The sequence below is a fragment of the Piliocolobus tephrosceles genome, chromosome 1, assembly GCF_002776525.5.
Source record: "Piliocolobus tephrosceles isolate RC106 chromosome 1, ASM277652v3, whole genome shotgun sequence".
NCBI classification, from domain to species: Eukaryota; Metazoa; Chordata; class Mammalia; order Primates; family Cercopithecidae; genus Piliocolobus; species Piliocolobus tephrosceles.
Window position 1 is genome coordinate 34907117 of NC_045434.1, and position 13443 is coordinate 34920559.

Below are 13443 nucleotides of genomic sequence, written 5' to 3' on the forward strand. Positions count from 1 at the left end.
TGGCTGAAATTCATGTCTATGCAGTGAATCCCTCATTGGTTAGGAATAGCCTCACAGAGTTTGATGGAGTTTTGAATTGATGCATTAGATCACACAATTTGACCACTCAACTCAGCACCAAGCCTGTTCATTTTGGATAGGTGAGGCCACTTTAGCCATTTTATTTCTACAGATAATCACTATGTTATAATTATTTGGTTTCACATTTCTCCCCTGTATAAAGAGTTGGGTAGAGTTGTCTTGACTAATCCATCTTATGTGGTCCTGGCCCAACACTACACTCAATAAATGTTTGTATTAGGTTGAACTATATAAAAATGCTGTGTTTGTAAGTCAAAAAATAGTCAAATATTAGCAATGATCAAGTGAATAATAAGAAAAATTCAAGCAGTGAATGAGTGGTTGGACTAGATGATTTTAAAGATGTCTTCCAGTTCTGGGATTCCATGACCTTATAATTCAAACATAAATAACATCATCAGTGAGTTTCAATACTTAGTTACCAACTTATGAAACCATGGTACTCATATTATACACAAACATAGCACCCTGTTCTTATCCTTCTCGGAACTTATCACAATGATTTAGCTATTTTTATACTAGATGACTATGTGCTCCTCATCTTAATGTGTATCATACATAGCTAATGTGTAAGATATATAATACATATATACATAAATATAAACAGGTAGATAGATGATAGATACAGTGTATGTGTTTCCATCAGCTGTTTGTTAAAAGGTAGATGATACATTAATACTGTGTTGTTTTCATGTCTCTTCTGTTCCAGTGCTTTAAGGTGGCAGGTGTAGTCCACTGTGATTCAAACTATGAATTTTTTCATTGATGGGTTCTGACATGCTAAACTCAGCAACTGAGCACCTGCATAATATGTTAGGTCATCATATTAATAATGAAGATTACATAGTTGACTTGCCTTTTTATTGGGGGAATATAGAAAAACAAAAACCCTAGAAATATGACTGATTTTAAAACAAACTAAAATGATGATTGAGAACAGTAATACTATCTATAATTCCATTGCATCTAGTAGAAAATTAAATTTTGCAGAGCCACTCAGTTTGTTTTGATTATTCTTTATTTCAAAAATGAAATTCTCAGTTTTAATCTCAACAGTAAGTCTCTTGATTACAGCAGAGCAGATTTTTATCTGTCAATAAGTTAAAAAAAATTTGAGGAGGAAAAGCAAGCATCAACTTCCAGGGTCTAGTAACTTCCTAACTTAATGGGACTTGCCTAACAGTAGATGAACTTTTCATTTTAAAACTTTGCCTTTAGTAGTCAACACTGTCCTCAACACAGCTACAGACTATATAATACAGAGTCATACAATACAGGGCATTTCTGTGTGAATAAAGTATTAAATTTTTAAAAAATATCTTTTAAAAAATGAAGTTATAGCTTAGGACCTGAATGAAGGGCTTTAGGGAAATAAAAACTTTGTTCCTTTTCTAAATTTTAGATATTTCCCTTATGGTAAGTTAAAGTGATCAGTATAATAAGGTAGTTTAAGATAGTAATGTGTATGTGTTAACAGACTTCTATCTCTGCGTCAGCTGTAAGATTTACCTGGTTTTTATACTCTGAAGAGTTTATATTTAAATTCAACATAATAAAACATTCAAAATAAGAATCTCTGAACTTAGTTTTATTTTAGACTGCTTATGAAAAAATCACTTCTTAAACTGCACAGATGCACACATCCACCCACCCATCCTTTGTGATAGAAAAAATGATTACTTAGCTTGGTAAATCACATTGCTTCTCCTGAAGTAGACTGCCTGTACCCAGTGCTGTGAAAGAAAGCCCAGTGAATGAGTAAGGAAGGGTGGCTATTGTTTAGTGCTCTCTAGCAAAAGAACGGGATTGGGGGTGGGGTTGGGGCGAGGATTGAGTTTAACTGGCATTGGCTCTGGCTTTTCTGCATTCCAAACTGTCTGAGGCACGAAGTGAGAGCGAAAAGGGAGAGAGCAGGAGAGCGAGCACAGGAGAGCGAGTACAGTATACAAAGTGTTTTGAGTTTCTGACTGGCGTGCCGGAAAGATCATGTTAGCTCACCCAGAAACTTCACAGGATGCAGACCCCAGGTAAGAGCTCCTAGAGTCTGAGACTGAAATGAAAAGTCACGTATTTAAGGGGAATGTGGCTTTTTAAAAATTACACAAATGCAGTGACTATTTACCTTTATGATTATTGGCTTTAAAAAAATAGGTTGGTTTTTATTGCTGTGAGTTCACAGAAATACTGTGTGGAAGCTGTCTGTTAGCATTCCAGTACAAAATCCAGCACAAGAATAGCCATCTAATAAACTCAGATAAATTAAAAGAATAATGATCATAGCAAAATATTAACACTGCAGCATGTACTTGTTGTGTTAATAATATGAAATGGATCCTTATTCTGTATCTTTCCTAAAATTCTTTATGAAATATAAAGATACCTGGGAACAGGTAAAGCTCATTTCTCTCTGAGTGAGACAGAATATATTGACCATCAACAAGATGTTAACAGCTTTGCTTGAACCTCAGTAACACATAATCAATCTGTGTCATTCAAAAGTTCAACAGGTTTGATCGATAGACAGCAGTAAGAGCATTCGAAAGAAAACTTTGTTTGTTACTTTTGCCCAAGGTAGGCTTTTAATATCCTCTGCCAAGATGACAAGTAAGAAAGTTTATTGACTTACTGAAAATTAAATCTGAAAGAGACTTGGAGATTATCTATAGTCTAGTCTCTCCATTTTCAATGAAAATTTTGTGGTCTAAGGTACTTGCGCAAGGTCAGAATTAGGAACAGAATTGAAATGAAAACGCAGATCTCCTTATTCTCAGTTTAATGTGTTTTTCATAGAACCAATTATATATAGATTTATATTTTACCTATACTACATCTGCTAGCCTCAAGTACAATGAATTATTGCCTAAATAGACCAGGTACATCATAAACCTAGATTGAAATCTTATGGGGAGGAGGTATTGAGAATGGATGTCATCAAATCACTGTTGATACATACTCTTGACCAAAACCAAAAACATATAACAAAATATAAAGAGGAAAAAATGGCTTTCAGTGAAGGAAAATTACTATAGTTTGTATGCTGCTTTTATTTAATTATGCTGCTTTTAATTTTTTAAAAGACTTTAGGACTTGTCAGTTTTCTGTATAAATGTTAGTAAACTTTTTTCTGTATGCAAATATCTATTTTTGTAATGTGTCTATTTTACTGAAAGCAAATTATATTCACTGTCTTTCTTATGTTTACTTAAAGAAAAATATGAGATAATATTTTTAAATCATCCAACTATTTTGACCAATTGCTTCCTTATCCAAGGTCAATTTCTGTTTCTCTCTGCTTATAAGGATCCTCTGTTATTTCACCTCTTGAATTATGTGTTAGAGGATAATTTAAGTGAAGAGATTTGAGAGCCACAACAGACAGTGAACGTCTGTCTTCATACATTTTCATTTAGTCCCTAAAAAAGGTTGCTGCCCTTTCCATTTTTCTGGAAACCATTGTGGGGATGAGAGGCCACACCGTTCTAGTGAGCTAAATAGTAAAGATAGCCACTGTCAACAGAATCTGTCATGGCTCTTTACAACTCCTGGGAACAAGTTAGCTTGATTTCGCTATAAGCACAGTAAAGGGATGTTGTCCTTTTGTATTAAAGCCTGATCTGCTCATTCCAGTTTTTGGCTGGGTCTACGTAAGTGCAGTTCTGATTTACAAGTCTGTGTGGGATGGGCAGTAAATTATAAGGAATAGTTTCATTACTCCACTCAGCTATATCGGAAACCAAATTACCAAGTTAATTCTCCACCCAGTAGGAAAGAAGAGACTGTTTGTGTTAGTGGAGAATCCATTATTTAAGCATACTGTTTTTAAGAGGACCGATGGCTGTGAGAATAAGGACATAATGCTGTATCCAACTTAACAGTATTCATGTTGTATTACACAAAACTTAGATTCTTCTCTCAGCTTTTATCCTGCTTTTAATATGTGAAAGGACTGCCATGATATATCTTTGTATATTATGTTTTATGTGTATGTTATATGATAGAATGAGAGAGTAAAATGGGCCTTTGACCTGAGTATATTTTCTGATGCCAGAAATGATCAGAAGTCATTAATCTATTGCTGGTATTTTACTGATCTAAGTTAAAAGAAACTATTTTATTAACCAAGCTAATCATGATAAAACTCACTACCATGCACTACAAAGAGAAAAATACCCAAAGGAAATTCACTTCTTTTTTAATTCTGAAAACAAATGTCAGATTATGCAGGTTTATACTTTCCATGTTAAAAAAAAAAACATAAAAATAAAAAGGGGCCCACTTTGTGGCTAAAGACAAATTTTATTTTTAAACAAGTTTTTATTGGTGTACAATACATGTAGATGGTTATGGGATTCATGTGATAATTTAATACGTTTACACAATTTGGAAAGATCACATCAGTATACTTGGGATACCCATCACCTTAAATGAAGACAAATTCTAAACGGGAATAGAGTGAGTAGAGTGAAATAAGTGGCATGAAAAAGAAACTCTCATATGTATGTGAAATAATTTTCTTTTGACCAGTGTTTTCTTGAAGGCAGACCTATTTTCACTATTCATGATTTTCTCCTTGATACTGCTTTTAAAATTTTTTCCCATGAACAATCTATATATAAATATTGTTTGTATATTAAATTTTCAAAGAAGGTAAAGAGCTCTACTATATAATGACATTTTCTGAAAAAGATTTCGCTATAGTTGATAAAGACTTTTGACTCATTGAAAGGAACTGCTCTCTTTGCTGTTGCAATTTCTTTCCACCTCTTGGGCATAATTCTATGTTATGTATCCCAGTTAAATCCCCAAGAATGAAATATCTTCAAAGAAAAATGAAGGCAAAAGATAGGGGCCAGGGGCAGGGACTTGAAGCTGGACATATAAATTGTTCTGAGCTGTCAAATTAATTCTTTTACTCATGAAAGTTACCCAGTTATCCACCCAAGACTCTGAGAATCCTTTTATGTAAACAACATGGTTGTGTTTCCCCTTCTGCTCCAGTCTTGACCTTCAGCAGTCTCTAAAGAGAAAAAGTGTTTGTTACAGACTCTTTTTGTTCTCTTCTGTTCTTTCACGCTCCCTAGTGGTTGTTCATGGTCATTCTTGTTTTCGGTCCCCTGTATATCAGTTTTAGTGAGAAGGAGGTGACTATTGTGTATTGTGAAATAAGGTTCACCGGATTCTTATATTTGAGTTGCATAAACTTTCTTAAAATAGCTGATTCTTACGTGCAGAATCAGAAGCAAAAATTTTTGTCCTGTTGTTCCTAGTGAACAACGATTCAAGAAAATGAGTCATGACTCAGCGATATGAATTCTCTTTTAGCCGGGGTTATTTTTAAGTGCTGATAGGAATTCCATCTATCAAAATTCCACATTTAATTGTGGGTATGATCTCAGCTTGTGTTTGGAAGCCTTAAGCAATGCCACTCAGAATACTTTCTTTGTACATACTTGACAAGTAAGAGAGACTTACTAAGTCAGTGATTAAAATTCAGATGAAGGCCTTTGTCCTCTCTGGTACCCCCTTGCCCCTACTCAAGCCGTGTCATGAAGCTGAATTGGAAATACTATTAGCTCAAGCACATGAAGAGGGAACTATTGAGGAGATCCTGTTAATAATATGACTCTATAGAACTCCACATTTCTGTCATTCTCAGGTTTGCAATATTTTTTGAGTAAATGAGTTGCTGAAAAGCACCTTGAAAAATTAGTTTAGGTTTGTGCAGCCCTGTTCTTTGAAGAAGAGAAGATACCTGGTTCTGCTTCCTCTTTCTAATGTCAGATCTTGGAAAGTAAGCAACTTGAGCTGCTGGAATAAAGCAGGTGTCATTCAGGATCAGGTGTTGCCTAGGATAGCTAGCCTGTTAAACAAGTTGCTAACTGATGTCCTGAATCCAATTCCAGAGATTACAGAGTACCTTTGAAAAATGTTGTAACAGCACTGTTGTGTAACTATTCATAAATACTACCTTTAGTTTATATGAAGATTAGGACAATGGGTATTCTTTCCGTTTTTAAGATTCTGGTTTGTAACTTTTTGCTGAAATACTTCAATTCGGTTGTGTGTGTTTCTCGAGTCAGATAGGAGAAGATAAGATGCCTGAGTCCCTACTTCAATTGCTCTTCTTTCCAGGAATACCTGGAATATGAAGTTTCAGGTAAATAAGTAAAATGAAATAAAAAAGAGAAGTGATTTGTCAAAATGAGTGCAAGAAGAGCCACCAAAAATCTAGCTTGTGTGAGTACATAGAATTGAGTTTATTCAGTCAAAGGACAAGGGAAAATGTGATAAGTCTATTAACAGGGAAGGATAATCATCTTCTGTGTTCCAAGAGCTCATTTCTAAGAGTGTGTCCAGTATGGTTATAGAACATTTCTTATCAGCATTTTCTCAAAGTATGGGAAACTAATCACTCAAAGGGGAAATAGATTATTTAAATGCTTTCAACATGTGGTAGAGGAATTTCTTCACACAGAATTTGGTCTGCTTTATTTCTGAATCTCTCTTGTACAGCTGAAATTTAAGGAGATTTTTTATTAATTAAAATGTTTTATCTTTCATGTAATTTGCTACATCAGCCAGGTTTGGTGGCTCACACCTGTAATCTCAACACTTTGGGAGGCTGAATCAGTAGGATTGTTTGAGGCCAGGCCTGGCAACACAGCAAGACCTCCTCTCTACAGAAAATTTAAAAATCGGCCAGACGGGGTGGCATGCACCTCTAGTCCCAGCTACTCAGAAGGCTGAGGTGAGGGGATTGCTTGAGCCCAGGAATCAAGACTGCAGTGAGCTATGGTCACATCACTGTACTCCAGCCTGGGTGACAGAGCAAAACCTTGAGAAAAAAAAAAAAAAAAGAAAGAAAGAAGGAAGGAAGGAAAGAAGGGAAGGAGGGAGGGAGGGAAAGAAATCGCTATATACATCCTGACGTTTTCCTTGAAGCATTTTTCCTCCACCTGAAGTCCAGTGAAATGTCACTGTAGTTTCCTGAAACAATAAATATGCTATTATATGAGTAGCATCATTTACTTGCCTGGGTATAATTGCTAAAAGTTTGAAATATGCTTTTAGTATGTTTAGTTTTATTTATTTCCTTCCCCTATTATAAAAGAACAGCACTTGGAAAATGATTAATGATCAACTTTTAAAGATAATTTTTTAAAGTAGCTTTTAAAAATCAATTAAAGCCCTTACCATTCTCTTCTCATCTCTGAGAAATGGTATAGACCATTTTTATTAACCAAAAATGCAGTATAAAGAAGAAACCCTAGGAGTTACTGCTATCATTACAAGAAATGAAAACTAGTCTCCCGTGGAAATATTTTTTAGCTTATACAAGATCAAAATGTACTAGGCAGAGGAAATTTATTGTAGTACAAAAGGTAGAAGTCTAGTGGAAATATAGCTGTTTGTCCCCAGTGCCTCAGTAGAACTGTTTAGTTCAACACTTGTGACACTATTTTATTTTGGTTTCGTTTGGTTTTTTTTAATGGAAGAGTGTTTAAAACCAGAAGCCAGGCTTTGATCCGGTCTTTTTTTAAAGGAATATCCAAACAATGATTTACCTGTTTTTCTCAGAAACTATCTTACTGTGAACAAACTGCAAAATGTATTTGACAGTGAAATCTTAATTATCAAGAAATAGTGAGCTTGAAGGGTGTCACTATTGCTGTAAAGTGCTGTGATTTATGACAGCTTCCCAGTAGGTTTCTCCCAGGGTCAGTGTCGTGAAACCCATTTTCATTTTACTGTGTTCTTGGATTAAATATTTAAAGGTAGAATTTTTGTTTCTCTTTTCCCCTATCAAACCTGTATTACGGGAGAATAGAAACTGTCTTAAGGCTCTTCAGATTTAGTTCAGATGTTGCTTATGTTACATTTTCTCTGATAGTCTGAAAAAATAAATTTTTAAATTTTAACGTTTGATCATAATATATAACAGACTCCTACACATCAGTGAGAAAAAAGCAAGACTGGAATGCTTATTTTACAAAAGAGGCAATCCAGATGACCATTTAGTATATGACAAGGTGTGCAGCTATTGTTAGTCATCAGGGAAATGCAAATTTAAATCAAAATAGGATTACATACCCATCAAAATATCTGAAATGAGAAAAAAGAAAATACCCAATGTTGATAAGTATCTGGAACAAAAGTAGTTTTCATACCATATTGACGGGAGTGTAAACTTGTACAATTACTTTGAACAGCTATTTGACAATATCTCCTAAAGCTGAACAATGCTTAGTGACCCAGCAATTACACTCCTGTTTATGTACCCAATCGAAATGTATACCTAGGTTCATAGAAGACCTGTACAAAAATGCTTATAACAGCACTATTTATAACAGCTAAAAATTTGAAACTACCCAAATGCTCATCAGCAGTAGAATGAATAAATTGTGGTTTGCTTATAAAATTGAATTCTATACAGCAATGAAAAAGAACAAACCACTACTTCATGTGACAGAATGCATGAATCTCACAAATGTATGTTGAGCATGAAAAGTCTCAAAATAATACTCACTGAGTGATTCCATTTATATAGAGTTCAAACTGATCTAGGGTGATGGAAATCAGGATAATGATTATCCATATGGGGTAATGACTGCCAAGGATATATAAGAGAGGCCTCTGGCTGGTGGTAATGTTCTGTAGTGGTGGTGTTTTCTGGTTCAGATGCTGGTTACTAGCATGAATTCCATTTGTGAAAACATATTGACCTGTACATATATTATTTGTACACTGTTCTTTTTTTCTTTCTTTCTCTTTTTCTCTTGAGACAGGGTCTTTCTCTGTCAACCAGGGTGGAGTGCAGTGGCCCAACTGATCATAGCTCATTGTAACCTCAAACCCCTTGTCTCAAGTGATCCTCCCACCTCTCAGCCTTCTGAGTAGCTGGGACTATAGGTACACAAGACTACACCTGGCTAATTTTTAAAAAATTTTTTTGTAGAGATGGGGTCTTGCTATCTTGCCCAAACTGGTCTTAAACTCCTGGCCTCAAACAATCCTCCCATCTTGGCCTCCCAAAGGGCTGGGATTACAGGTGTGAGCCACCACTCCCAGCCTATTTCAGTTTCTATGCATCAGAAGTCTAGGCAGAGTACAGCTGGTTCTCTGCTCAGGGCCAAAACAAACATATTAGTCAGATCACGTTCGCATCTGGAGCTCAGAGTCCTCTTTCAAACTTGTTCAGGTTGTCAGCAGAATTCAGTTTCTTGCAGTGGTAGGACTGAGATCCCTGTTTTCTGGCTTGCTGTTGGCAAGGAGTCACTCCCAGCTTCTAGAGGCCACTGTTATGTCCCATTTCCATGGCCCCCTCACTACTTGGCACTTACTTCTTCAAAGCCAGTGAGAGAATCTTACTCTGGTTGGATGTATGAGTTCATTCTTACATGGCTAAAAAGAAATACCTGAGACTGGGTAATTTATAAAGAAAAGAGGTTTAATTGGCTCGTAGTTCTGCAGGCTGTACAGGAAGCATGGCGGCATCTGCTTCTGGGGAAGTTTCAGGGAGCTTTTATTCATGACAGAAGGCAAAACGAGATCAGTCTTCTTACATGTAGGCAGGAGCAAGACTTGGGTTGGGGAGGTGCTACACACTTTTAAACAACCAGATCTGATGAGAACTCACTATCCTGATGACAGGACCAAGGTGGCATGGTGTTAAACCATGACAAACTGCCCCCATGACCCAGTCTCCTCCCACCAGGCTCCACTTCCCGCATTGGGGATTATAATTTGACATGAGATTTGGGCAAGGACACAGATCCAAACCATATCATTCCACCCTTGGCCCCTCCCAAATCTCATGTTCTTCTCACATTTCAAAATACAGTCATGCCTTCCCAACAATCCTCGAAGTCTTGACTTGTTCCAGTATTAACTCAAAAGTCCAAAGCCCAAAGTCTTATCTTAGAGAAGGCTAGTAGTCCCTTTTGCCTATGAGCCTGTATAATCAAACACAAGTTAGTTACTTCCAAGATACGATGAAAGTATAGGCATTGGGTAAATACTCCCATTCCAAAAGGGAGAAATTGGCCAAAAGAAAGGGGCTACAGGCCCCATACAAGTCTGAAACCCAGCGGAGCAGCCATTAGCCCTTTTCCCATTTGGAAAACAAGAAGTGCAGCTCGCTGCCAATGCTCATTTAATTTTACATAAACATACTCTGTGAGGCTGAAGCAAATCTGACTGATTTTCAATGTGAAAACAAAATATAAAAACTTCTTGGAGTTAGTTCTAAGTAGAACTAACATCAGAATCATCTGAATCATCAGAATTGTCTATTTCAGAAAAATTGAATTCATCAAACGCATCTTTGGCCAACAACTGTTCCAGAATGACGTTAACATCGTACATAGGAATGCTACGTTTTCTAGGATTTGACATTTTTAGCAATCGAGAATTACTATATTTTGTAAATGGAAATACCAGTACTAAAAACAGAATGCTATAAATAGAATGATGTCTTTTGTTTTCAAAGCTGATATACTAGAGCAATATGAAAATAATAATAAAAATGAGATGTTTCATGGCAAAGTTGTCTTGGGGTAAATGCTGAAACTGCAAGCTCTGCCAACAAGTATTCTTGGGGCAAATGGGAGAAGAATTAAATCTTGAGGCTCCAAAATAATCTCCTTTGACTCCATTTCCTACATCCAGGACACACTGATGTGAGAGGTGGACTCCTAAGGCCTTGGGCAATCCACTCCTGTGGCCTTCCAGGGGTCAGCCCCTGTGCTGTTCTCATGGGCTGTTGTTGAGTGCTGGCAGTTTTTCCAGGTGCAGGGTACAAGTTGTTGCTGGCTCTACCATTCCAGAGTCTGTAGGATGGTTCTTCTTACAGCTCCACTAGGTAGCACCCCAGTGGGGATTGTGTGTAGTGGCTCCAACTCCACATTTGTCCTCTGCACTGCCCTAGTAGAGGTTCTCCATGAGAGCTCTGCCCCTGCATTAGGCTTCTGCCTGGACATCCAGGCTTTTCCGTACATTCTCTGAAATCTAGGCAGAGGCTCCCAACCCTCAGCTCTTGAACTCTGTGTACCCGCAGGCTTAACACCATGTATTTAAGGCTTTCAGCTTGTACTATCTGAAGCAGCAGCCTGAGCTGTACCTGGGTCCCTTTGAGCCATGGCTGGAGTTAGACAGCTGGGACACAGAGGGCAGTGTCCTGAGGCTGCATGGGGCAGCAGGCCCTGGGCCTGACCCACAGAACCATTTTGTTCTCTTAGGCTTACAAGCTTGTGATGGGAGGGGCTGCCACCAAGGTCTTAGAAAGGCCTTTTCCCTAGTGTCTTGGCCATCAGTACTTGGCTCCTTTTTACTTATGCAAATTTCTGCAACCTGCTTGAATTCCTCCCCTGAAAATGGGCTTTTCTCTTCTACCACATGGCCAGGCTGCAAATGTTTCAAGCTTTTACTCTCCATTTCCCCTTTAAATATAAGTTCCAGTTTTACGTCATGTCTTTGCTCATGCATATGAGCATAGGTTGTTAGAAGCAACCAGGCTACATCTTGATTACTTTGATGCTTAGAAATTTCTTCTGCCAGATACACTAAATCATCATGCTCAAGTTCAAAGTTCCATAGATCCCTAGAGCAGGGGCAGAAGGCCGCCGAGTTCTTTGCTAATATATAACAAAAGTGACCTTAGCTCCAGTACCCAGTAAGTTCTTCATCTCCATCTGAGACTTCTTCAGCCTGGACTTCACTGTTTATATCACTATCAGCATTTTGGTCACAACCATTTAACCAGTCTCCAGAGAGTTCCAAACTTTCCTCATCTTCCTGTCTTCTTCTGAACCCTCCACACTCTTCTAGCTTCTACTAGTTAACCCAATTCCAAAGCTTCTTCCGTATTTTAACGTACCTTTATAGCAATGCCCAACTCTTCAGTACTAATTTTTTGGCTATGATGTAATCCAGTATAACACAACTCTAATCATGATAGTGACTGTACCATCACCTTGGCCATAAAATGTAACCTAATCAGTGGCGTGGTTGTCCCATCATATTACAGATTCCAGGCCCTGAGGGTAGAGAATTATACAAGGGTGTGGTGGCTTATGCCTATAGTCCCAGCTACTCAGGAGGCTGAGGTGGTTGGTTCACTGGAGCCTAGGAGGTCAAGGCTACAGTGTGAACCAAGGTTGTGCCACTGCACTCCAGCTTGGGTGACAAAAATGAAGCCCTGTCAGAAAAAAAAAAAAAAAGATACATTTTCAAATTACAAAGTTTTTTCAGTAAAAGAGACTACGCGCATCACCTACTTTTATACCACCTAGCAATGATACATCATGAAAGGACAATTACAGGGAGTATTACTTATTAATATAGTTCCAGAAATCCTAAACAAAATATTAGCAAATGGAATAATACATTATGACTAAAATTGGGTTTATAACACAAATGCAAAGTAGATTTAATATTAGAAAGTTAGAATAGTTTACCATTAATGCACTAAAGGAGAAAAATCTTACAATCATCTCAATTGAGCAAAAACAACATTTAATAAAATTTAACAACTATTCATAAGAACTCTTAGCAAAACAACAATAGAAAAGAATTTCTTTCCTCTGATTAGTGATATCTACAAAAACCCCTCAACAAATATGTGTAATGGTGAAAAGCTTTCCCTTTTAGATGAGGACCAAGGCTAGGATGTCCGTTATCATCCTTGCTATTCCACATTGTAGTAGAGGTCTCAATCAATACAGTAAGGCAAGAAAATATGTAAGGACTGGAAAATTAGAAACTTTACAAGTGATGTGATTGTTTAGAAAATCCAGTAAAAACTTTACAGGCATTGAGTTTAGCAAGTTGCTAGATAACAAGATCCATAAACAAAACCTAATTGCATTTCTATAGATCAACAATAAACTGAAAGCGAATTTTTTAAGATACTGTTTACAGTAACAAAATGTCAATAACCTAGGAGTAAATCATTTAAAAGATGTGTAAAACATCTAAAAAGTAAACTATAAAGCTTTATTAGGATAAATTTAAGAATAATCGAAAGTAGATATATACCATGTTTCTGGAGTTGGAAAACTGATTTGTGTGGTGTTAACTTTTACCCTAAATTCTTTTATAGATTCAATGCAATTCCAATTTTAAAAATCTTAGGATGCCTGGGCAACATGATGAGACCCCATCTCTACAAAAAAATTGAAAATTAGCTGGACGTGGTGGCACATGCCTGTGGTCCCAGCTACTTGGGAGACTGAAGCAGGGAGGATCACTTGAGCCAGTAATTCTAGATTGCAGTGAGCTGTGTTCACACCCCTGCACTCCCTCCTGGGTGACAGAGCAAGACCCTGTCTCTCTCTCTCTCTCTCTCTCTCTCTCTCTCTCTCT

General features: G+C 37.1%; 1 protein-coding gene across 3 annotated transcripts in view; it reads left to right on the forward strand.

The window, feature by feature from the left end:
- RASAL2 (RAS protein activator like 2) overlaps positions 1–13443 on the forward strand; it is a 373660-nt gene that overhangs the window by 236809 nt on the left and 123408 nt on the right. Inside the window, exon 1 of one of the 3 annotated variants that reach the window (XM_023231272.1) lies at positions 1967–2108. The exons of the other annotated variants lie outside the window; for them this stretch is intronic. Within the exon in view, the coding sequence (XP_023087040.1) occupies positions 2096–2108 (13 nt within the window). The 5' untranslated portion in view covers positions 1967–2095. Of the gene's footprint in view, positions 1–1966; positions 2109–13443 lie in introns of those variants that run through there. 3 annotated transcript variants of the gene reach the window in all.